At 41.8% G+C, this 25,239-nt stretch overlaps 1 protein-coding gene across 6 annotated transcripts in view; it reads right to left on the bottom strand.

Moving 5' to 3' along the window:
- Positions 1–25,239, bottom strand: part of DIP2A (disco interacting protein 2 homolog A) — a 99,654-nt gene that overhangs the window by 59,646 nt on the left and 14,769 nt on the right. For all 6 annotated transcript variants that reach the window (XR_009961641.1, XM_062602938.1, XM_062602939.1 and 3 more), the window contains exons 2-3: positions 9,274–9,345; positions 2,934–3,053 (exon numbers count right to left, since the gene is read on the bottom strand). Coding sequence is in view for 4 of the 6 variants with exons in the window: in XM_062602938.1 (XP_062458922.1) it covers positions 2,934–3,053; positions 9,274–9,345 (192 nt within the window). In the remaining 2 variants the exon portion in view is untranslated. The remainder of the gene's footprint in view (positions 1–2,933; positions 3,054–9,273; positions 9,346–25,239) is intronic.

The following is a 25,239-nucleotide window of genomic DNA, read 5'->3' as shown; positions in this document are numbered from 1 at the left end:
TCCCTTCCTCTACCACACATCCTTTAACAGGATAAAAGCCTAGGTAAAGGACTGGAATGTTAACTGTCGTCCTAGGAACTATTAGGTAACTGAGTAGCCTACAATGTTTATTGAGGGTATTCACTGTTGGAATTTTTTGGTAATATTTACTGCCTAAAGACAAGTATCTGTGGATAATAAAAATTAGAGTTAATTTAAATGGACAACTGTGGGAATCTATTAAAAACTGTGCTTACAGCTAGTAAATGGCAGATTAATTACATAAAAAGGCAAAATTGTTCCACTTGTTTTAAGTCGTTTTGTTGATGATTCTAAAATAACTACAATTGCTCCAGAAAGAGATCCTGTTCTGTGAAAAGTGGCATTCCACCATCATCAGCTGCTCTTGGAAAGGACATAGCAGAAGTCATGAGAGGCAAAGAAACGGATAAAAGAAGCAACAGTATCCAGAATTATAGCCTAAGGCTGTTTACCCTTCAAATGTATGCCAAAGCATGGGGAAATTTAAAAAGCTAACAACATTTCAAGCCAGTGGTGATGGATATCTTTTCTTTAGGTAGAAAATGCTTTTAGCATAGACAGAATTTCTCAGCTAAATTGGGACTGCTTTGCGAAGTAATACTGTGACTCTGACAAAGCACTGGAAGGAACCAACTGAAGCCACTTCGCAGTAACTGGTGTTTTCTGAGACATCAACATAGATTCTACTCATGCTGTATGTAGACATCAATCTCACAGCATGAGTACCTTTGAAAAAGAGCATCATAGAATCCCAGACTGGTTTGTGTTGGGAGGGACCTTAAAGCTCATCCAGTTCCAACCCCTGCCACAGGCATGGACACCTTTCACTAGAGCAGGTTGCTCCAAGCCCCTGTGTCCAGCCTGGCCTTGAACACTGCCAGGGGTGGGGCAGCCACAGCTTCTCTGGGCACCCTGTGCCAGCGCCTCAGCACCCTCACAGGGAAGAACTTCTGCCTCAGATCTAACCTGAACTTCTCCTGTTTGAACCCATCACCCCTTGTCCTATCGCTACAGTCCCTGATGAAGAGTCCCTCTCCAGCATCCTTGTAGCCCCCTTCAGGCACTGAAAGGCAACTCCATTGTGAAGCATTTTCAGACTCAAGTCAACTAGATGAGTCAACATCTATTAGAATCAGAGTAGTAATACTTTCAGCAAGTATGTGGCAGTCCATATGAAGTACTACCTACGATTTTGGCACTGGCCAGTTATAAGCACAAGAAATAACCTAAAATCCCTAAACATCAGGCTTAATCTTGAGTAACTGTCCATTGAACACTTCGGGTCATTCAGAAATGCTCATATTGAGATGTAACAGTATCGGCTAAGCTCTGGCCTGACAAGGCTGTGAGGAGTGCTTTAGAATCACTGAAATTCCACTTAAAGAATGTTAAAATCAACAAAGCCATAGAAGTATTAACTCTAGGAAAAGAGGAAGCACTGATCATTAGCACTGATAGTCAGGCTAACAATTACAGACGCTTCATCATCTAAAGACACTATACATCAGCAAGTCTGGGAACTGAACTTGTTAATATCCACCCATTTTCACGTGTCTTGCACTGTGGCATGAGCCCAATGCCAAACTTCCCCCAGACAGCACCAGTAGTATGTCAGGGTTCTTCACTTGCTTCTGTTTTATTGGTTTGCTTTTTTAAGTATCCTTGGTGCAAATTAGGACATCTGAGGCTTTGAGACAGGAAAAATGTCCGTGTAGACAGCGCAATGCTCATAGACAGCGCAGTGCTCATATATAGCATATTGCTCTAGACCCTTCCAGCTCTCTCAGCTGATAGTTCCCCATTGTAGTTCTGCTCTTTTTGCAGATTTTATCTGTTAGTTTAACACCACCACACGCTATTTTAAAGATCTAATTTCTATCAGATTCATGCTTGTAATTTATTTGGAATCCAACTGGTCATGAAGTAACTTGGAAAACATGGCTGTAATTCAACCACTAAATCTGTTGGGTTTTTCCCTAGTATCTCAACAGTGAAAGTCTATTGATGACACATTTGAAATGCAAGAATAAATATAAATAACCAAATTGTACATACTCTTGAATATGTCATTTAATTGGTTTTCATAACATATAAATATGATGCAATAACCACTATGCTAAAAAGCAAGGCAATACAAGACCAACAACACAGTAAGAATGTGCAGTGCATGCCATTACTTGCACTTCGCATCCCCAAACCCAAGACATATAATTACCCTAGAAAACAAACAGAAAAACTTCCAGTCCAAATGCATTTAGGAGAGAATGCACGTTCTAAACACCTGCCTGTTCTTACTATTGTGACAAGGAATTTTACAGGGAAACTGTACTTCAACCACCTGAGAAGTAACAATGGCAACAGGATGTGATAAGGATATTGGTGTTTTCACAGAAGTTTCCAAAACAGGTTTGTCACAGTGGTGTCCATTTAAGTAGAATATCCATTGTGACATTTCCCTTTTTTGTGCACTTGCTTTAAACCAGGAAATATCTGAAAGTGAGCTACAACAAATATACTAATCCTATAACCTTTCTTTAACAAAATAACCCACTGACAAGCAAAATAACCCACAACCCACACAATGCAATCTTCTAAATGTTTAAGTAACTGCTCCATAAACTGCAACCCAATCATTTTTCTCAGCAAACAAGAGAAAACTGGTAAGCACAGTGTAAAAATCACAGTAAGAAAAACATCAGAAGGCATGGCTACTATCTCTTCGCCTCCTGCCTTTTCCTCCATTCTGGATTCAAACAAACCCACTCATGTATAAGAAATACAAAAAGCTACTTGAAAAATATTCATCAGCTCTTCCATTCTCCCAAAGCACTTCCAACTTTTTATTTAGGTGTAGTAGGTACTACTTTCCCTCTTAAAACATCTGCTATTTTAGCTACATTTCATGCCCTTACCAGATCGGAAGCGCTCATCCCTTGAGTTGTTGGAACGGGATTTTTGCTGTTTCACACCAGTGGCAGTAGCTTGTGAAGAGCCTGACACTCTGTTCTCTGCTTGCAGGGATGGATCCACACCTGGAATACAGTTTGGTTTCAGTACAAATTGAGGTTCACGAATAAAACATCTACTTTCCGAGTAAGTAGGTGTCAAGAACATAGACAAGTTCAATTGGAGCCCTCAGTCTATACCTCTAAAAACCAAATCTCATCTACCAACTGCATTTGAAATTATTTAAACCCTAGCTTCATCAGATAAACATTTCACACAGAAGATAACAAACACTTCTGAGGATCAGAAAAAATTGCTCTGCTTTGTTTATAATCCTTTGTCATTAGGTGGTCTGCATGCCAGATCCATGCAGAGGGAGGAAAGTGAACCAACCCTCTCCCGTCTAACTGCTGGACATTGAGAGATATCATAGAATAAGAATGATGGAATGGTTTGTGTTGGAAGGGACCTTAATGCTCATCCAGATCCATCCCCCTGCCATGGGGTAGGGACACCTTCCACTAGAGCAGGTTGCTTCAAGCTCCGCCCAACCTGGCCTTGAACACTGCCAGGGATGGGGCAACCACAGCTTCTCTGGGCATCCAACTCTGGAGACATGCTCCTGTCTTTTACAGTCTGCTACACAGAAAGAACATCATTTCCTGTTTTCCAAAAGTAAAGCTTTTGAAGTACATAACAGGTGCTGATAGGGAAAATGAGACAGGCCAGTAAAGAAATTGAAGTGTCCTCAATGGAGGACACCTGAACTTGGAGCCGAGTAGTGCTGAAACATCATGTGCTTACCCTGTATAAAGAGGAACCATTCACTGAAAAACCTTTAGCAGAATTCTGTTTCTAAAAGAAAAGCAACTTTAGCCTGCCAATGGAATTGATTCAATGCATCTGACAACTGAAGAGTGCTGAAAACACTGGAGAACTGTACTGTGCATTTCATGTGAATGAATGTTTAACATAACCACAAGTCAAGAGTCCAGTGAGAGCTGTTGATCTGGATACAATATATAACGACTTTATATTCATTAAAAAGATTAAGACAAGTAATTCCTTCAAAGCCTGAGCCAAGAAAAGAGCAGATGCAACAGATAATGCAACAACTGAGTTGGGTTTTTTCCTCCAAAAGAGGGTAATAAGTTCTAGGTGGAAGAAGAGATTAATGCTCTCCTCTGAATTCCTTACTCTTATCTTTGCCAGTCCTACAGTTCAGTACCCAACTTTAGAAACCTGCTTCTATCCAGGCTCAGTATAGCCAATGAACCCGCATTCTGAACTCCTGCAGCTCGTATGTAAGCAAGTGACCACACAGCCTTGGAATCAGGTCTCATAAGACCACAACGAAGCCATGACAATGAAATATATATCACTGAACCTCAGAAGTACCCTTTAAATAAGGATGAGGCACAAAATCAGTGCTGCTGTTGGCAACCACAGGTGCATTTCTTCAGGTTAAATCTCCATTTTTACTTTCTCAGAGGTTTCACTTCATAATGCAGAAATACCAAGGATCAATGTGAAAAGCATCACTTTTTGGTAAAAACAGTAAGATATTGCATGTAACTCTTAGGCTGCACAAGTATGTGCCAGAAAAATCCTGTTCTACAAGCTTGGTGAACTTGGTAATTTATTCTGGTACTACGCAGAAGCCTTCAGCAGAAGCAGCTGGGTAATTTGCCAAATCCCCCATTCACACTGATGAGCTTTACAAAAATAACATTTTAAGCAGTACACACTGAAGACTTGATCCACTATCACTCAATTTTGTCCATTTTTAACTTAGCCAAAGCTAGCAAAAACTAAAAGTCATCTTAAAGAGGCTGCTTGTTCCAATTAACAGAACAATTCATTTCTACAGGAGTAAATTAAAGTTAATATTGGAATTATAGCTGTATTCTTCCATTCACTAACACTGCAGAGTCAAGACTAACACTGATACTTCAAGCAATTTTGATTTATAGAAACAAAACCAATTTATGATAAGAGCACTGACCAGTAAACAGGACAATGACCACAAGTGCAAGCACTGCTCGGGAGGATGCCTGGCTAAACACATCTGGCATCAGACACACAAAGATAAATGAATCACAGAATCCCAGCCTGGTTTGTGTTGGGAGGGACCTTAAAGCTCATCCAGCTCCAACCCCCTGCCATGGGCAGGGACACCTTCCACTAGAGCAGCTTGCTCCAAGCCCCTGTGTCCAACCTGGCCTTGAACACTGCCAGGGATGGGGCAGCCACAGCTTCTCTGGGCACCCTGTGCCAGTGACTCAGCACCCTCACAGGGAAGAGCTTCTGCCTAAGAGCTCATCTCAATCTCCCCTGTTCTGGCAGGTTAAAGCCATTCCCCGTGCCCTGTCCCTACAGGTCCTTGTCCAAAGCCCCTCTCCAGGTTTCTTGTAGTCCCAGGAGAAATGTCAAAAACACACTTAGCAAAAACACAAACTTTATTGCAAGATGACTCTTCTGAGAACCCACATGCAGAGCAGTTGCTCTGTTGCCCCTTCCATCTAATCAGTGTAAGATGTGATGTCTTAAGGTCAAACTCAACTGTTTTTAAAGACTTTCACCACCATCTCAGCAAACCCTTATTTGTAACAGCTATTAGGAATTCAAATCTAAATAGATTTGGTAGATTAGATAAATCTAATTTACCTTTGCAAAAAGACTGATCTGGAAATCTAATCTCCCAAAACAAAAATTCATAGTTTTGTTTCATACAGTTCTAAACTCAGTTAATTTATATAAGTTGAAGCAGTTTACTAGCTGAATCAAAAATATTCTATCTTTTAATGGTAAAAATGAAAGCCAAAGGAGCTAAAGTAGCATGGCAACAAATCCCTCTGCTCAGTTTCACTTGCATTGCTACCTAATTATGTATAATGCCTCCAAAAATACAGTTAGCAGAAGATGACATTATCCCATTAGACAGCTTTGCAGAAAGAGAGGGAAGAGGGAGGCCAACTTCAGGCTCTTTGTGCACCGTTAAACCTTTCTGCAGCTGTTGAGCTGTATCTAGAAATAAGAAAGGAACAAAAGACAAGCACCAGGTTCAGAGCACTAAAAGAAAGGAAAAGGGGCACAACAAGGAGGAAAATAACCCAAGTGTGGGAAATTCCCGGTCTGGCTCTAGGCCAGCCTTTTGCTCTACCCAGCTCTGCCCTAGTCCCTCTCTGCTGTCTCCTCCAAACCCAGCAACCTGCTCTCACCAAAGACCCATCACCCAAGGCTCTTTAGCACATCTTCTTCAACCCTGCCCCTGGTTTCCACCCCTTCTCCATGGATCCAAGCCCTGCAGACCTCCTGTTCATCCCTCTCCACTGTGGTCTGTTTTCCACCCACACTCACAGAGGGTCCCTACCAAATCCAGGGAGGTTTTGGCCGAGGAATGCAGCATTTCTTAGTTGGCTCTGTCTCTGCCTGCCCTAAAGGAGAGGGAGCTTCAGGACATTCCTAGTTAGAGACAGGCAGTCTACAAGAATAGGCAAGATCTTTCCTCGAAGGTTTTTCATCTGTTTACTAATGTATGCAAGGCACAGGATCAGGTGTGATGAAAATAGCTTCTCCTTCCCTGTTAGTACTGCCTCATGCATCATGGCAGAAGAGGTGCATCATTGTGTAGCACCTTCAAACAAGGTATCTGGGTATAACCCTTTGATTTCACCATCACTTGTGTACCTCGCACTACTCAGTCTTCTCAGCAAAGCTGATGCTGTGCTGATGCATACCTAGGTTAAGTACAGCTCCATAGTAACAGACATTAACTCCACATTGCTTTAAACAGAATTTTGGATAGTTATTTCCAGTTAGTTCCTACTGAACTGTAAAGGAAAAAAGACAGCCAAACTCTTCTCACAAAAATGACCCGAGATGCTGAAGTTCTACATGAAACATGCTGAGTTTTGGATCCTTTCATAGCAAACATAAGGCAGGAGAGTAAATGAAAATTATCCCCCAAGAGACTGAAATCTGAGGACCTCTCTTCACTTTTTGGTCTGAGAAATCTTACCTTAGTTATTAAGCATCCAGCCCTTACACAGGTCATAGTTCAATTTGACCATTCTTTGCTGTCATATCACTTCCCAGAACATATTACCTGATCCACACATTTTTCTCTCCAAGATCTGAAGTGATCTAAGTGTTCACACATGCTGGATCAGTGAAACTACACAAGGGTCTACCCAATATAATTTATTATCCAGCATAACATATCAGAAAATGATGAGTTTAAAGAAATGGTAATAGACACTGTATAAATGATCGTGCATGACAATCTTCCACTGTTCTATAGTGTTTTCCTCTACTCAAGGAAGTAAACTTCAGCGCATAAGCTTGGAGAAAATGAATCCATCTTAAGGGTGTTACTATTTGCCATTAAAGGAAGCAGCAGCAAATACAAAAGCATTTGCTAAAAATCCAATGAATCCAAATACTAGCCAGGAAACTAAACTGTCTCAATGAAAATGCCAACAGCAAGAGACATACTCATTTAGACATTATGACAAGACTGGTAAGCAGAACACCTACGTGTCATGAGCTACAACTTTTATTTCTCAGAATAACAGTCTATTCTAAGCAGGGTGTAAAACTCATCCCACTCTAATGAATGCTGGGCTGAAGCACCCAAAACAGCAGTTCAGGAGATATTTCACAAGGGGCCCGGCTCTCCTAACATAGGGGATACTGCCTGTCAGGGACAACCCAAATTCATATAAATTACCTAAGTGCCATGCAGCCCAGTTCTAATCAAAGCAGGCAGCAAAAGAAGCAGAAGACAGACAATGAAAAGCCTCTGTGGCAGAGAGTCGGCAAAACCAGCCCTAGGAGCAGGGAAGAGCACGAAGCACAGCAACCAGGGGAAGATGGCTGGCTGACTGAGGCCGTGGACTTTGGAAGATCCCTGTTAAAACCCTCTTTGTTTGGCTATTAACTTTCAAGGTGATGTTGGCCACATCACTTACATAAATGTGGTTATATTAGCTGAGTCAGCAGAGGCAATGTCTATTTAAGCACATTAATTAGAAAAGAAGCAAGCAAGCTACCAAGAAGGATGGATATAAACACATGTTGGGCTCCTGACAGGAACAAAAGAGGTCTTACATGGTTTGTTTGAGAAAAGTACAAGGCATTGTCTATCAAAGGTAGGTTCAAGTTAGACCTAAGGAAGAAGCTCTTCCCTGTGAGGGTGCTGAGGCCCTGGCACAGGGTGCCCAGAGAAGTAAATGCTCCATCCATGGCAGCATTAAAGGCCAGGTTGGACAGAGCCTTGGGTGACATGGTCTGGTGTGAGGTGTCCCCACTCAAGGCAGGTCCTGGTCTCAAAATCTTGAGCTGGAGCACACAGTATTATGAACAGAAAAGTGAAACAGCTCCTCCTGGCAGGTGAAACTAAAGCTTTCTGCTGACTACAGCATTTATCATAGAAATCCAAACTGCTTCTATTCAAGGAATGAGCCCTTTTATAAAGCCAGGTTAGGTCCTGCATGTTCCACAGAGTATTATACATTTGCTAAGGGAAAAGCTACAGCTGTTGGTAAAACAGCAAATCCACAACAAACCCATGCTAAGAAACCCCACGATGAAACTCCAGATCATGTTCTGACTGCTCAACGTCAAATACACACTGTAAAACACCACAGCTGAGCAGAACTCAAGGGAATAGAACTTTTGTCTCTCCTGCTACAAAGAGCCAAAGGCATCACTACGTCGAGATTTCAAAAGCAAAAGAGACTATCATCTAGTTCCACAATTTGCACAAAACTGGATGGAGCTGCCCATTTCTCCTTCAAATCAGTAACTTCTGTAAATATCTGAACTAAGCCAGGACCAAAATCACAGCATTAGTCCCTCTCTTCTCTGAGCATAACACTAACATTGTACTCTCTTTCTCTCATCTATCTACAGTGTCTCATGATCAGGTCCACTCACCTCAGTTCTGCTCTCATTTTCCCTTTTCTCAACCAGAATCTCTCAAGCTATGGAAGCATCTACCTAGCAAATACAAGCCTAAAGCTCAGAGGCAGCAGAATGGCTTCAAACCCAGAGTGATTTAAGTGTCCTAGTATAAAAATAAACCAAAAAGTTGGGCATTTAGCTTTCAGCCATTAAAGATAAAGTCTGACAATAGACACCTTAAGAAGTAACAGTTTATATTAAACAGCATTTTGAAGAAACTGGTTAGATGCCATGTCAATCAAACACTATTAATTCGTCTATTCGATTTAATGAGAACTTTTCCATTACATATTTGCCCAGATTTAGCACAAAAGGTGTAACTTACACGCAGTCTCTTACCTTGAATTAATGGTATGTACCGTGCTAACAGCTTTGCTCTTTTCTTTTCATATCCTTTCTGAGTGATGTCTCCTAAAGAAACAAAAAACAAACTCATATTGGTTTGAATTACTGAACTGGTTTTAAATAAGCCTTCTCATTTTCATGATCCCTAGGATTAAACTGGATAATTCTGAATGAGTTAACAGCAATCAGGAGGTGGAGATGTCAGAGAAATTCATGGCCATACCCATAATACCCATGCAGATATGATCATTAGTGTCTTGGAGGTATACCACAGAGGGATAGTGGTTTTTTTCTGCAGCATTGTGCTAAACCTGGTTCTGAAGTTATTTACCATTTACACAGCACAAAACAGATGCACTGTTAAGACAAGGAAGCTTTCAAATTCTAGGAGGTGATAATCTCCTTCCAGCACTAGCTTTTATTCACAGTTATCATCCAATATCCCATTTTAAACCTGTTTTGCAGACTCCACTGGTAAAACATGGTAAAGCTCCACTGGTAAAACATGATGTCTTTTCACAGAGTAGAATAAAAGCTAAACTACAGAGACCCAGAAGAGGTTTTGAAACATTTTAGAATTTGCACTGCCATGGTTCTACCAACAGAACTTCACGTAAAACCAGCAGGAAACTTTGTATTAAAACACCCCAAATCCCACCAAGATTTTACAAGTTTTGTCCCTTTTCTAGACCTCAGCACAGACATGAAAACAGGGATCTAAAACCACTGCCAGCTCTCACAACTCACACCTGCTTAAAGAGGGTGAGGTACTCTGCAGTTTCATTTAACAAACTGGACTTCTATCCCTCCTTACTTGTGGCAAATGACTCAAACCAGCATGAAATATGGCCAAGATTAAAGATATTAAAGATACCTGGTTATATTTTTTGAAACACGCTCAAACAGAAGGTGAATTTTAGAAACGTATGCAGGTAATGACCTTGACATGAAACAGGACACAAAAGTAAAATTTAACAGTTTGATCTTTGCTTCAAGAACATTCTTCCAGCAACATAGACATGAAAAGGGCATATAAGAGGGGAAAAAAAACCCAAGTAAATCAGCCAACCTCTGGCCGCTTCCTGCCAAACCTAAAACTTCTTCCCCATGCTATTCACACAAGAAATCTAAACTTAATGTCTGGAAACCCTGCAATTGACAGAACTCCAAGAACACAACCCCACTCCTAGGGCCTCTCTGACCTCAGTCATAGGCATGCAAACAGTCCCAAACTGGGTGGTGTTGGAAGGGACCTTAGAGCTCATCCAGTTCCAACCCCTGCCACAGGCAGGGACACCTTCCACTAGAGCAGGGTGCTCCAAGCCCCTGTGTCCAACCTGGCCTTGAACCCTGCCAGGGATGGAGCAGCCACAGCTTCCCTGGGTAAGATCTGACATGTCCTATAATATGCTGGGTATTTGTCTGTATCTTTACCAATCCTATCTGCAGGCAAACAGCAGAATCAAGTTACGAAGGTAATCCAGAGAAAGACAGGGTATGATTTACATGGGATTCCCTTGGAAATGAGGCTATTAACTATATATATAGTAGTATAGTCTACTAGTAACAGTAATTTTTAATTCATCTGGACAAGTGGTTTGGATATGCAGAAGCAAGAATCTCTTTTCCTCAGACAGATTTTACACAGAAAAATTCCTACTCTGTATTTTAAAATGTTTCTTGGGTATTTGTCTTAATACATAAGTGGTGGGTTAGATTAATATTGTATGTGCTGCTATTTTCTCATCTATCCACCCCTCTCCTACAACAGAGGACCGTGCTAACAGAAACAAAGTCATTTCATTCAACCACCCCACAAATAAGTGAATTTGCATCATTTAAAATCAGACAGAATGCCAAAACAAGCAATGACAGCTTGAAGATACTGTTCAAAACAGGTAAGGGAATAGAAAATGCAAATCCCGGAGTGCTTCAATCACTGCAAACTACAACCAAACAGAATTTGTCAGGTTCTACTCATAAACCTGTGTAAATATTTCATATAAAACATAGACCAAAGACAGAAATGCTTTGGTTATCATTTTCCTCGCGCAGAGGAAATTTCAGAGAAAATACACAGAAATGTAATTTGTACACATATGTTAAATAATTCTATTGAAACAAGAATGAAACCAAACCAAAACACAAATACCCAAGCAGATTTGCATGCTTGAGTGTAAATTGTCATTGTGATCACTGTGATCAGCTCTCCTAAGTCAGTCAGTTCTACAAAGAAAGGAAACGGATACCAAAAAGAGGTGCAGCATTTTCAGCTATGGAAGGGAAAACAAGCAACCAAACAAAACCCAGACAAGAAGTTTATCATAAAACTTAAGTTATTTGGAAGACAAAAGCAATCTCAGCAAACTCTGGAAGTAACAAATGCTGCACGTAACAGAAACTTGCCATACCGCAGCTCCAGGGAGGACAGTCGTTTCCACAGCTTCCTAAAGTAATCCTTACATTACATCCCTGTGCAGGTCAGGCATCACCAAACGGAAGCAGTACAGCATGGAAGCAGCAGATCAGCAGAGAGGGTTGAAAAGAGAGTCTCATTTAAACCAGCTCCTCTCCAGCTTTGGCACCTCCCTGCACTCTTCGATTCTGCTACAATGCTGACTTGAAGAATTTTCCTTGAATGGGTTAAGAAAAGTTGTAAGTCAGAAGCATCTCTGTCTACTTTCAAGCCCCACTGGCAATTCCCACTTTGCTGCCAAGCAAAGCTTTCCTTTGTTCCTCAATCTAAAGCTGGGGGGGTGGGGGGGTGGCTTCCCCCTGACAATCACTACCCAGCCGTTCACCCTCAGAGCCTCAGTGGGATTAACCCATCATTTGGAGTTCTTTGTGAGCCTTCACCTCTTCCCAAAAGAGCTGCTTAGCCACATCTGGTGTGTGGTGGCCACAGCTGCTGTCATTTAGCCTCACTTTCTCCCCAGTTATTAGATTACACAAAAGCAAGATGAGGTTCCTCAGTCTCAGCAAACCAGTTGGGAAGCCTGGGATAAAGCGGGGCACCAAGTCAAGCCGTTAGTGCTCTGCCTGGAATAGCTGGAATACTGCAAAGTATGTCAAAGGCTGCGAGAAAATTAAGCTAGTCATAAAGGGAAGTGTTAGCATTTCTTAAAATGATCTGAAAAAGCCATTTTCTTGATGAGTGCACAAAGAATCTGTCCAATCTACCCAGGCATGGTTTTATTTCAGTGTGACCACTATAGTTAACAGAATCTTAATGCCAAATTAACCAGTTCAGTATTAGCTGTATGTAATTAGGGTTTCCTCACTTATTTTTCATTGGCTATACACTTGCTGGGTTCCAAAATTTCAACTAGTTTATTCTCAATGCTGAAAAGTATGTGCTGAACAGCACATTTATGGAGTAAATGCTTCAATGCTCTTCAAAACCACAGGAATAGCAAACAAGCACAGGCTTCACTGCCTAGATACTGCTGTCATGCCTCTTCACATTCCTGAAGTCCTGACTCTGTAATCACAAGTATTTTATGGTAGTTCTGCCCACTGGATAATGCTTAGAAAGAGCTTCTCTTGAACTACGAACTGGGCATAGGTGAGAGATGCAGCTCACAAACACAGTGTGCCTAACAGAGAGTGCAGCAGCCTCACCTCTTCAGTGCATGATACAGGGCAAAACACATTCAGTGCTGCTCTACCTCCTTTGTACACCTGCACTGAAGAGGCCTTGAAGGATTCTGACGGAGAAGGAAAGATGAGTAAGATGCTGACAGACACAGAACAGCTCATGGGAAGGAGCTTGCTATGAAGTGAGCAACTTCTCCAGTCCTTCATCAGTAGTTTGCACTTCAGTTCTCATGGGGAGCAGCTGTAAGAAACCATGCACCACACTGTGCTGGCAAGAGGTCTCAAGAGTCCCTTGTGTAAGCACAAGATGACTGTGGGTACCAGACAGCTGAGGATGGCTCCACCTGCTAAAGGTAAGGAAATGCCTTCTGGTCAATAATGAGACTTCTAAATGAGATGACTGTGCATTAAATGCGGATGAAAAGAATAAGATGTATTACATCTGGATGACAAAACCTTTAAGGATTCAACTGTTCAGACACCGGTGAGCACAGTCACATTCTCACGTATATCAACTACATCAGGTATATCACACTCTCAGGTGTATCAACTACTGACAAATCACTGCAAAAACTTTTTCAGTATAAAGCAGGGGTCAAGGGAGTGCTGCCTGAAGAGCTGGCTCCTGAATGGTTTGAAAAGGCAGCAGCAAGCTGGCAGTTTAAAACATAACTCAACGTCACCTGTGGAAAAAATCTGATCTCCAGTATGTCAGAGGACCGGTTGTAACTGCATCTGAAGGCTTGGTGGAGTTGGAAGAATCAGTGTAGCAGGCACTGATTTCTAATTCTACCTCTTAGACTTGGCAAGTATCTTTATTAAGCGAAACAACTCACCAAGCTGTATTTTGCATCATTCTAGAAGTACCCTAGCAGGACCACTGCATTGCTGCATGATTTTGACTTACGTCAAAGTCAGAAACAACAAAAAAATTGTGAAAGAAATAATTACCCTGACATCTGTGATTTTTGTCCACTGCAAAAGCAAAAATGATCAAGGTATTTCTAAGAACTATCATGAGGACAACAGTAAGGAAAAGCAGTAACACTTAGTGTAACAGCTGGAGAATCAAAAGATGGTGCTGAGGAACACTGACCCATGCAGCCAGCACAAGAAATGCTTCAGTTTGTCATGGTACCCATCCTTCAGAGTAAATCATGTGCCAACCAGTCCTGAGGAAAACAATGGAAGCACACAGGAAAAGAGACCTCACCAACACAGATGACAGCAGAACAAGGAAGAGATGGTTCATCTCCTGTGCAAGCTCTGAAACTACAGCTATTAAGAGAATGAAGAGATCGTGAGCTTGAGTCCTATCATGCATGTGCATTGCAAGCTTTCCTGATACAGCTTCAGAGAGTGCCAACATCATTATAGCCAACATCAACAGAGAGGGAGTTTCTTAAGGATGCTTACCACTCCAAGGCTTGAAACTAATGCACACAAGTAATACCTAGTAAATGGTACATCTTACCTACAGTAAGCACCACAAAAACCACCTAAAAAACAATCTCTATCTGGAAGTGGTGCACTTATTAAACAATCTGGTTCCAAACAGGATCCACATCAACACAGCTCTTCTCTAAACCACGGCTGTGGGGTTTTTTAATCCTTTTTCTGCCAGCTGAGGAACCACCATTTTTCCTGGCAAAACAGATGTTTACCACTGGATTCCTTCCCTAGTACCTAAACTATTACTAGCATGTTGATAAACCAGCAGGACATCTCACAAGTGTCTGGAAATAACTAGCCCATTAAGTAGTTTTGGTTCCACATTTTTAGCTACTCCTATTTTTCCTGTTTCAATCTTAACCATAGTTTCTGTTCCTCAAATTGCATTACAAGCTGTACTTCCATCATTACTGAACTTTATACTGAAGTAAGTGGCTGTATACAGATGTTACACTGCTAAACTCAGTGGTTTGAGGAGGTATTTTCTGGTTAAGAGTGGTAAGTACATCAGTTTCCAGTTGTTTGCTCTTCTATTAAAACTCATGCCATCATAGCTATAAAGAAGCACTTCTAATTTGTCATATAGCTGAAGTCCATTCCGGCATGCAATTTCTTGTGAAAAGTCCCATTTGTTTTCTATATAGTATACCTTCATTCCAGGACTCATTCTACAGCACAGTATTTCAGCCACAGCTAAGCTTATGTCCATGTTGTCATTAAAAAGCATAGAAATCTGGAGCTGCATGAGGAGCAGGTGAAGCTTTATCTTTAAGATCCAGAAAAGAACACTTCCTTCCATCTCCAAGTCTGCAAAGCATTCAAACAGCAGTCCTTCATCCTGATTCACTGCTGTTTTCTGAAGTAAGGGCTATCAATTGATGCCTTAATTTTGTATGTATATGATGAGCTAAGTGAAGTGTGAAGATATCTTGATTATAATCTTTCATATTATAGAAATCCATTTAAGATGGAAATAAGTGACATCTGATCATTCCATATGGTGATGCATTTGACTAACCTATAATTCTATTTTGAAGATCCTATTTTAAACATCCTGAGAGCATTGAGATGTTTTTTAAGCAGTACCAGAAGTTTAGCACAACTTCACTGAAAATAAGTTATTGGTGATTCCTATTTTGCAGTAGGACTTTCACCCCTGTGACAGAATTTAAGTTGTAAAGTACAGAACTTGTCTGCACGCAATAGTAGCAAGATGGAGATGCCCATCTCCTTCAACTACTACACATTACTACTTCGATGCTGTGAGGGCTGGAGCAGCTCTGCTTGGGAGCCAGGCTGAGAGAGCTGGGCTGAGTCAGCCTGGAGAAGAGAAGGCTCCTTAAGGGGTCAAGACCTCAGAGCAGCTCCAGTGCCTGAAGGGGCTGCAGGAAACCTGGAGGGGGGTTTTGGACAAGGGCCTGTAGGGACAGAACAAGTGGAATGGCTTTAACCTGCCAGAAAAGGGGAGACTGAGATGAGCTCTTAGGCAGAAGCTCTTCCCTGAGAGGGTGCTGAGGCGCTGGCACAGGGTGCCCAGAGAAGCTGTGGCTGCCCCATCCCTGGCAGTGTTCAAGGCCAGGTTGGACACAGGGGCTTGGAGCAACCTGCTCTAGTGGAAGGTGTCCTTGCCTGTGGCAGGGGTTGGAGCTGGAGGAGCTTTAAGGTCCCTTCCAGCCCAAACCAGTCTGGTTTGGGTCCCTTCCAACCAAACCAACAATGTACACAGCTCCATTAAACTTCTGCACACAATGAAATCACTGAAACGCCAAGCTCCAGGAACTGGACAAATATTGACTAACTAATTACAGGTATCTTAATGACAGAAAAGGAAGCAAATCTAACAATATGTTAGTAGCAGAAGGCTACGTTTTCCACTTCATGCACAATTACACAACGGGACTACCTGTTTTAAATACCATTAATTGCCTATTGTGCTTCTTCTTGGCCTAAATTTAGCTTGATCAAGCAATTGGGAGTTTTGCTATTGGCAAAGAAATGTTAGAATTAGAAAATTCTACCCTGACACATATCCCACCTTTTCACATCAATGTTTCAAAGCAGTTGCTAGACAAAGGAACCACAAACTACAAAAAAAGCCAGAGTGAATGAAGTGTGCAGTGCAGCAAGGATGGGATCAGTCCATGCATGCCATGTTACTCCACTCTGTGCAAACCCACGCTTCTGAAGTGTGTGGATGCTGAACGATGCTGAACTGCCTGGTTTGAAGCCATTTTCTGCTTCATCTGCCAGGAGGTGGCATTTGACAGGGTAAAAGAAGATAAAATAATTGGATCACAAAAGCAACTTGGCAAATTTCCAGGCTCAGCCCCATTAATGAGTTGCTCTTCTGCTGCTTAAGAAAATCTTTAAGCTCCCTCCATGGGGACATAGGAAAAGCTCAAACTTGACCACGTCCCATCTATCCCATTAGGATTCTTTGCAGGATATAGGAACAGACTGACAGATGCCAGCTATACATACATCTGTAATTGTGCCAGTCTGACCATGGTTCTGCACTTACAATTATTGATATGAAATAGGACTAGTTTTTAACTTGAGATGTTTCCTTTCAATGAAACATACTCTCATCTCCTACTGCATAAGAAGGACAAATGAAGAACCATCTTCTTTAAGCTCATGTTAGATTATGGTTTGTATTTCCCTCAGCAGATACAAGCTTCTAAACATGATCCCTCCTGCAGCTTCACGGGTATGAGAAGCGCGTTTGAAACACTGGATGTTCTAAAGTTGATTAGAGTCTTCACCCAGAGGTTATGAACAGAATTCATCAAACCAGATACAGCTTTCTCAACTCATTATGATGTAGATCAGGAATGCTGCCATCCCTTTTTAACAAGCTGAGGAAAGCTGTATGTATGGGGGGGGAGTGGTGGAAATCAGCTGGTAAATAGGGAATGTACTGTCTGCTTCCCACAAAAGCCAGCAAAAGAAGATGAAAAACACCAGACCAGGAGTAGCTGGGGAGATCAGGGAAAGCTGCTTTTAAAATCCAAGCTAAAAATGAATTTTTTTGATACAGTTGAAGATTATTTAAGTAAAATACAGAACTAAAAGCTTCTGAAAGGATGCTGTGTGCATGCACTGGGTCCCCCTTTCAAACATTCACTCTGAAGAAAATGGTATTTCAAAATAACCCAAATCTCAGTGCACTGAATAGATGAAAATAGTCAAGAATTTTTGCTTGTCACTTCCCAGATGCATCAGGGATACAATATCAAGGTAAAATAATCATGTCTGGCATGCAGTAATCAACCAATTATAATGAATTAGGCCAGAAAGAACTGTCTGAACCAAGTCATTTTACCCAAAAGCATGCAGTCAGGAAGGAGGGGGAAGATACTTTGCTAGTAGGTACAAAACCATGTCCCTTACCTTGGTTGCATCAACAGTTTCTACTGCCATAATGTCTGGGAGCAGTCTCGGACCAACCTATTTTACGGCTACCACAAAAGATTCCCCGAAAGCTGCCCTCAAAGATGCAAATCTACAATCAACCAGACATAGAAATGGGGGACAATAAGGAAAAAACTCCATTTCTACTGTGCTTTTTGCAACATCTTTAACACACATTCCTCTCCAATAACACTGTGAAGAGAATCATTGGCTATATAGGATGTAATTTTTTCTGTTTAATTCAGTTAAAAGAAGCAATCACAAACCAAATAATAAATGCCTTATATTATGCAATCACCCTTGCCTTGAGGAATGAATGTGCAAAAATAAATGAGGATGTATGCACCATTTCATGCTGTTCGAAGCTGTTCAGTTGTTGTAACTCCTTTCTGATCACATCCTCCACACACTCATTACCTAAAGCACAGTGATTAATGAGTACGATGGAGATGCTTCTGACTATTAAACTTCCAAATCTTGTATGAAGCTTTATTTTTATGGTATGCTTTTTGGATGGCAGTGACATTGATTTTGTTGTTGTTCTCTGCACCAATACCCCAGAAGTTATGCCATCTACTACAGATATTAAATGCTCCATGGTGTGTGAAATATGTACTAGCTGCACAAACCTCACATTCATACTTCAGGAGCAACCACAAAGCCCAACACATCACAGCAAAGATGCTGTTCAGGCACACTGCACAATGCTAAAGGCTGAAACAGCCTCATTCAGAAATCCATGACTACGGGAAGACCCAACTCATTAATTAGACCGCAAAAATCTTTCAAAAACCCTCCAGAAAACCCCAAGACACAAATCACAGCACAATGCTCCAGACACACATTCCAAACATACAAAGAGAAGTCACATAACTTACAATATCTAAACCACGCACAACTCATTGCTTCAATACATAAACTACAGAACTTTGCCAGTGGATTTCCAGGTCCCGGTTTCATCAGGTATGATCACAAAGAAACAGATTAAGTGATCCAGTGGTTCAGCGGCTGAACTACAAAATGATAAACTACACTGGAGAGAAGAAACCAGCTGAATTATTCATGGCAGCATGCAGAAGAGCAAGCCAGCTGGTGCACACAGCCACGGCACGAGAGAAAAACCATCAATCCCCATTATGAACGGATCACCTCAGTGCTTACAAGCTTGGGAAGGCCTAGCATGGGGCCCAATGATGGCTGAACTTATTTACATTGATTTGTAGTTGCAACACTCCTTATTAAGTGTCTAGCTGAGGTTAGAAGCCTGTAAATGATCAGCAAATGCAGTTTTCCTGAATCCAGGCCCTGGGAAAGTGCAAGAGCATGGCTTGTAAAGGCCTTTCTCAATTACTCACACACGTGGGAGCAGCGCTTTACCAGCCAAGCTTAGCACACAGCACACACCAGATCTGTTTAAAGACAACAACTGTGAGCACTCACAAACATTAACCCCATCATCTCACACCAGAGAAGGCCATTATCAAGGACCAAGCCATCCTACCCCCACCTGATCAAGCAAACCAGCCTCCCATCAGTGCTGGTTATAGAATATGGATCGCTTGACTCCTGCACGCCTCCCATCTGCTCAGTTCTGCCATTCCTACTTAACAAGAAGACAGGAGCCATCAGTTTGCTAGTGGCAGTAGCTAAATCAGTTTCTCAAAGGGATCTAGGGAAAATGTGGCCTCCTCTGGAAAGAAATGGGAGACCTCATCACCCAAGATATGGAGAAGGCCAAGGTACTCAATGACTTCGGCTCTGTCTTCACTAACAAAATGCTCCAGCTGTAATCTTGTGTTTGCTATTCAAGACTTACCAAATCACACAAATACAGCATATTTCAGTGCTGGAGTTTAATAAGAACTTCCCCAAAATGAGGGATTTGATCATGAAGACAAAAACACACTCCTAAGCTTACAAGCTTCTCCCCATCCCTAAGCAAGGCCAGATATGTAACTTTTTATTATGAATACATGGGCTAGGTTCTCAGTATTGGTCAACGCCATACGCAAGGTTTATCTACTTACATACTCTCCCTAACACAGATCTTTTAAGTTGCACTGGGTTTCAACTGCAAGTTCAACAGCTGTAGTAGAACAGCAGCATCTTTATAAATACACCTCACCCTGACTTCAAAATAATCCAATAGCAAAAATATTGTTCCAGCATTTTCTTCCACTAAAAAATATGTTTATTTTCCATCTAAGGTTATGTTTCCAGCAATTGCATCTTACTGTTTCCCTCCATGATACCTTTGAGAGCCCTCATCACCTTGTTTTTCCCGTAAGCAGTAACTAGCCTTCTGAATATACCCAGATGATGCAGAACTACCAATTCCTAACTTATTCTCCCATTTCTTTCTCCATCTTTCCCAGCTTGCAGGCAGCAGAAGCAAAGAGATTCCCAGTAGTGGACGAGCATGATACTTCAGAAAGCTGCTATAATCAGTTCAAGAGCTGCACCAACACATACTGTGCCTTGGCTAACAGTTCCCAAACTTACTGTAGCTGTATACTGTACATTCAGCTTCTTGTACCTCCTACCCCTGCTCTCTCATAATTATTTCATCCTCTTGTGCCAATTATTTTAATAGCACTCCCATTGACATCAAACTATAGATATTAAGAGGCACCCACTTGATTGCATCTAAGCCACTCAGACATTTAACTTGTTCAAAGCTCTCCATCTTGAGAACACAGTTTGGCAGTACCTAAATTTACCGAGGTAGTAGTACCAACCACTCCGGCATGCCTCAGGTTGGAGAACCACTATTACATCTGCCACAAGACTGCACAGAGGCTGCTTTCAACACTATAATATCTGACACAAGACTGCTTCAACTGCCTGGCCACTCTTTCTTCCTATTCTTTGCAATTGCTACTTCCCAGAACACAGCATACGAATTCTGACCTACATCCTTTGATCCTGTGTCCACAGACTTGACAGCATTGCCTCTAAATCTCCCTAGCAAGCTACTTAGCTATTTAACTTTACTATTCCAACTGGAATCTAAAAAGTATTGCATTGGCAATTGCTTGAGAAAAAGAAAGTGTCTAAAATTGGGCCAATCCCACAGTAAACTGTGAAATCTATTAAAAATGCTGTTATTCAGGAGGTGGTCATGTTTATAACTCCATTCCATTTTTAAGGTCATATCATTAAGCTGCTTTTCAAATCATTCACAGTGGCTTCTAATCTTCTCTGCTTCTTAATATCACACGGCTACTCCAACACCTCTATTTCTATCATGGATTCCCCCATGATAGCTACTTGCTATTAGGTCCATACAAATAAGCTTGATTCTCATGTGTTCCCTATTCACACACTCCTCATCCTCTCCTAAGATATGCTCATCTACTGTCTGCTAGATGTCACTGTTACCAGATACATCTAATTCCTTCCAAATCACCCATTTATCCACTCCCTAAAAGCTGTGCAGGGCTCTTTGTAAGCCCCCTAAGTCTTTTTCCTTCATCTCTCCAGCTAAGCCTTCATTAAATAATTCCTCTCTTCCCACTCTTTCTAGCACTACTGAAAAATTAACCTGGAATTGGAGAGTAATTCAGGCTGGGAGGGACCTCAGGAGATCTCTAGTCTAACCTCCTGAAAGCAGGAAAATGAAGAGGTCAGACAGAGTTTGCTCAACAGGGAATTCCTTTATGTAGTTCTGCCTTTCCCAAATTATTTGAGAAACATAGGATGTTGATACTATTATGCTCCAGTATTTCTTAGGATTCCTTTGTCCTTGATACAGTAATTCAGTGGGTCACATTATGATTACTTTTTCATGGTTTTGTGCTCTGAACCTGGAATAACACCTCTAACTACAGAGAAAACCTCCTCATTCATTCTTCTAGTGTTTGTAGCATTATCTCACCTGCCTCCAGTCATGCAAAATCCAATTGCTCTAGCTATTACAACCAGCCAAATTAAGACTCTGGTTTCTTGGTAGCCAGATTCTTACTTTCATGAGCGAGAAACAATTCTTTCTAAATCAGGTTGGAGAGAATGACTACTGAGACAATTCTCTGCACTGTCAAATGTTGGTTTTCCAAACCAGAGCGCTTTCTTCCTGCCGAGCCACAAATACAAACCTCATCCAAAGAAAGTCTGGCTCCAGGTCAGAAAGTGGAAAGCATTCACCTGCTGCTGATCTGCAAAAGGAGACCAACACAGTGTCTACGTTACAAACTCATGTCTCTAAAGACTGCAGACCTTCACTCAGGATACACTTGCAGCTTCAACAGCAGCAACAGGCAAGTGAAGATCCTCAAAGTCACCAGGTACAGTAACAGGACAGGTTAGTAGGTAAGATCCCAAGACAAGCCCAAAGAACACTAAGAGAAATCAGATTAAAATATAGTATTAAAGGAAACACATTAATTTCTCCAAGTGTGTGAGATCCCTTTAGCTCTTACTCGGTAACTGGGTCCTCGTTTTCACTTTGGACATATCTGTACAAGGAAATATCAATAAACTACACACAAAAAAATGTAACTGTACTAGAACAGCCATGAGGGTCAAATCCAGGGAAATCATTCAAGAGGTTTTCCTTTTTCTTTTCTCATATGCACGCTCTGTTCATCTTATACAACCCCAAACTGGTTTGTGTCAGAAAGGACCTTAAAGCTCACCCAGTTCCACCCCCTGCCACCTTCCACTAGAGCAGGTTGCTCCAAGCCCCGTCCAACCTGGCCTTGAACACTGCCAGGGATGGGGCAGCCACAGCTTCTCTGGGCACCCTGCGCCAGCGCCTCAGCACCCTCACAGGGAAGAGCTTCTGCATATATCTTCCCCTGTTTCAGTCTGAACCCATCACCCCTTGTCCTATCACTACAGTCCTTGATGGAGAGTCCCTCTCTGCAACCCTTGTAGGCCCTCCTTCAAACACTGGAAGCTGCTCTGAGGTCTCCACACAGCTTCTCTTCTCCAGGCTGAGCAGCCCCAACTTTCTCTGCCTTTCTTCATAGAGGAGGTGCTCCAGCCCCTGATCATCTTCTTTTGCACCTTGCCCATGTCCATACCATGATCTAGAGCTCACATCACACACGGTGTGCAGGTTTGGTGCTGTTACTAATGCAAGTGGTTTTGAAAGGCCATTTAAATGTGCTGGAAGCGTTTCCAGTTCATTAAGAGGGTGCCGAGGAGGGGTGCGGCAGCACAACTATTTTACACCCTGGCAGGCAGGCAAAGGGTGTGGCTGCACAGGGCAGGATTGCAGTGGGGAAAGACGGACCTGCTCCCTGTGAGCAACTGCTGCTGATACACCTCTGCTGCTCAGAGCCCCCCAGACAGCACTGAGATAGAACCAGGAAACAAAACGTGTGAGGAAACAACATGGGATGGGTGTGGAGAATTAGTCTTAAGTGAATGCTCTGCACTGGCCTGTTGGGGCAGCACATGGGATGGCATCCCACAGCCTGGAGAACAAGAGGAAATACGGAGTAGCAAGGCACAATGCTGTCCTCAGCTACTGGTGAAACAGCAAAGTTCTTCAAACAGTTGTGTTTTCTTCATGTTCTTCCATTACTACCAGCCTTCCCCCACAGCTCCTTAAAATTGATCACTAGTAAGCAATTACTAACCACTTCATCATTTGGAATCACTCTGTCAAAACAGTTTGCAAGCACTTCCTTTTAAAGCTCATCTACGAATTTCAGGAAGTTCACATATTTGATGCTATACCAGTGAAGCCTGGTACAAAAAACCACCATCTGCAATGCTACCAAGGACTAACAAAGTCTGACTGCTCAAAATGCACATTTAGACAAACATTCAAGTTACAGAAACATGGAAGTTCAAAAATGTCAGCCTTAAGCTTGTTCAGTGCATTCCCTTGTGTCCAAGTAGAGGGAAGCTCTATAGGACCACATTTACTTTTCAACAAGACCTCTGATTCACCCACTACACTGAGGAGACATTGTTCAATGAATAGAATACATAATAGATGGGTGTTTTGTTTCCTAATTCTTTTGCCAAGATAGAACAGGCTTCAGAATGCAAGAGCACACGAAGAGGAAGATCATGGTTGGGGGTACCAATGGGAGTACTTGGAAGGAGTTATGAGGCTGGCACCACATATTCCAAGCTTTTCATCCTAAAATAGAGAACCTGCAATAGTTTTATCCTCAAAATGGTCTCATTCAGATACATTACGGCAGGAAAAGCCACCCTAAAATCAGATTTAGTTATTTCAAAAGTCCCACCAAGCTCCCCAGCAGTGCCTCTTGTTGGTGCTCAGAACCTGACGAACCTGTTGAATGCTTGTGACTGGATGCAGGGCAGGGAGGAGGGCACTGCTTGCACAAGCCAGTATCTTCCAAGATAACACCTGAATCTTGTTTCACCTTGTATAACCTGTATTAAAATAGTTTCAGATCTGCGTAGAATACAGCTTGGAAAGCTTTAGAGAGATTGGAACATAGAAGCTTCCACACAGGAAACTCATTAGCAGTGAAATTGTCCTAGTTCAAAGCAACAGATTTTGACATTTGTCTCCAAAAGCCTTGGCAAAGCTAAGGCAGCGCTGCTGCTACCCTTCCAAATGCTGTGTTATAGGAGCACTTTTTAAGCCAACTGCAAGGCTGTGTTTAACAGGAGCACATTAAACTATTTCACGTCTAGAGCACTTCAGCAAAGCTGCCAAAGTTTCAGAACAAAGCTGTCAGAGGCTCATGTTAAAGGGCCACTTTCTTTTTCCTCTAACCTTAAAGCAAATGGGGTTCCAGGCAAGGTAAGAACTTACTGATGGGGATCCCAGAAGATAACAGCAGCACAAGGGAGAGGGAATGCAGGTGACATCTACTCCATTCCATGTCGCAGTACTTGGTCCATCTGAGGTTACTCAGCAGGCTGGCTGAGCTCCATTTCCAGCGCAGAAGTTTATTATTATTATTATTACTACTATTATTACATTTTTTAGATTAATAATGTTTTGCAGAAGTGCTTATTAATTTTTTTTTTTTAATATTCTTTATTTCTTAAATAACCAATGAAGTCTGAACACTGCATTTTCAGGACAGCACTATAAAGCTATGCAATTCAGATTTACTGTCACCAGAAAGGACTGGGACACAGCCATATATCCATACAAATGCTAAAAATATGGACTGTTCTGCCTGAAAGTTGGGAACGTGTACTTATTTTTCCCCCAGTATAGCAATCATTCCATAACACTCAGTTACCATGCAACACCACCTCTTATGACAGCTTCTTCAATTACCACCAAGACTTTAAAGGCTTTTTGAGACAGATGAAATGCACTCACAGTTTTAAACTGACCCCCCAAATTACGCTGAAATTGTTTGAATAATTGCTTTAAACATTCATGGGACAAAGCCATTCCTGTTCACAACAGAGAATTCCTTTAGGGCTTTTCTGGAATAAAGAAGTCCCTGCACTGCTAATACAAAGCACACAGATACTCTCTACGAGTGGGGGTTAGTCCCTTCATTTTGACTGATGATCAGAAGACACTTTAATGGCCATAATGCAATT

The sequence above is a fragment of the Pezoporus occidentalis genome, unplaced genomic scaffold (assembly GCF_034315485.1).
Source record: "Pezoporus occidentalis ecotype Australia unplaced genomic scaffold, CSIRO_AGI_Poc_V1 ctg118, whole genome shotgun sequence".
In the NCBI taxonomy this organism is placed as follows: Eukaryota; Metazoa; Chordata; class Aves; order Psittaciformes; family Psittacidae; genus Pezoporus; species Pezoporus occidentalis.
Note: the sequence above shows the minus strand (reverse complement) of the source record. Positions and strands in the feature narration are given on the sequence as shown.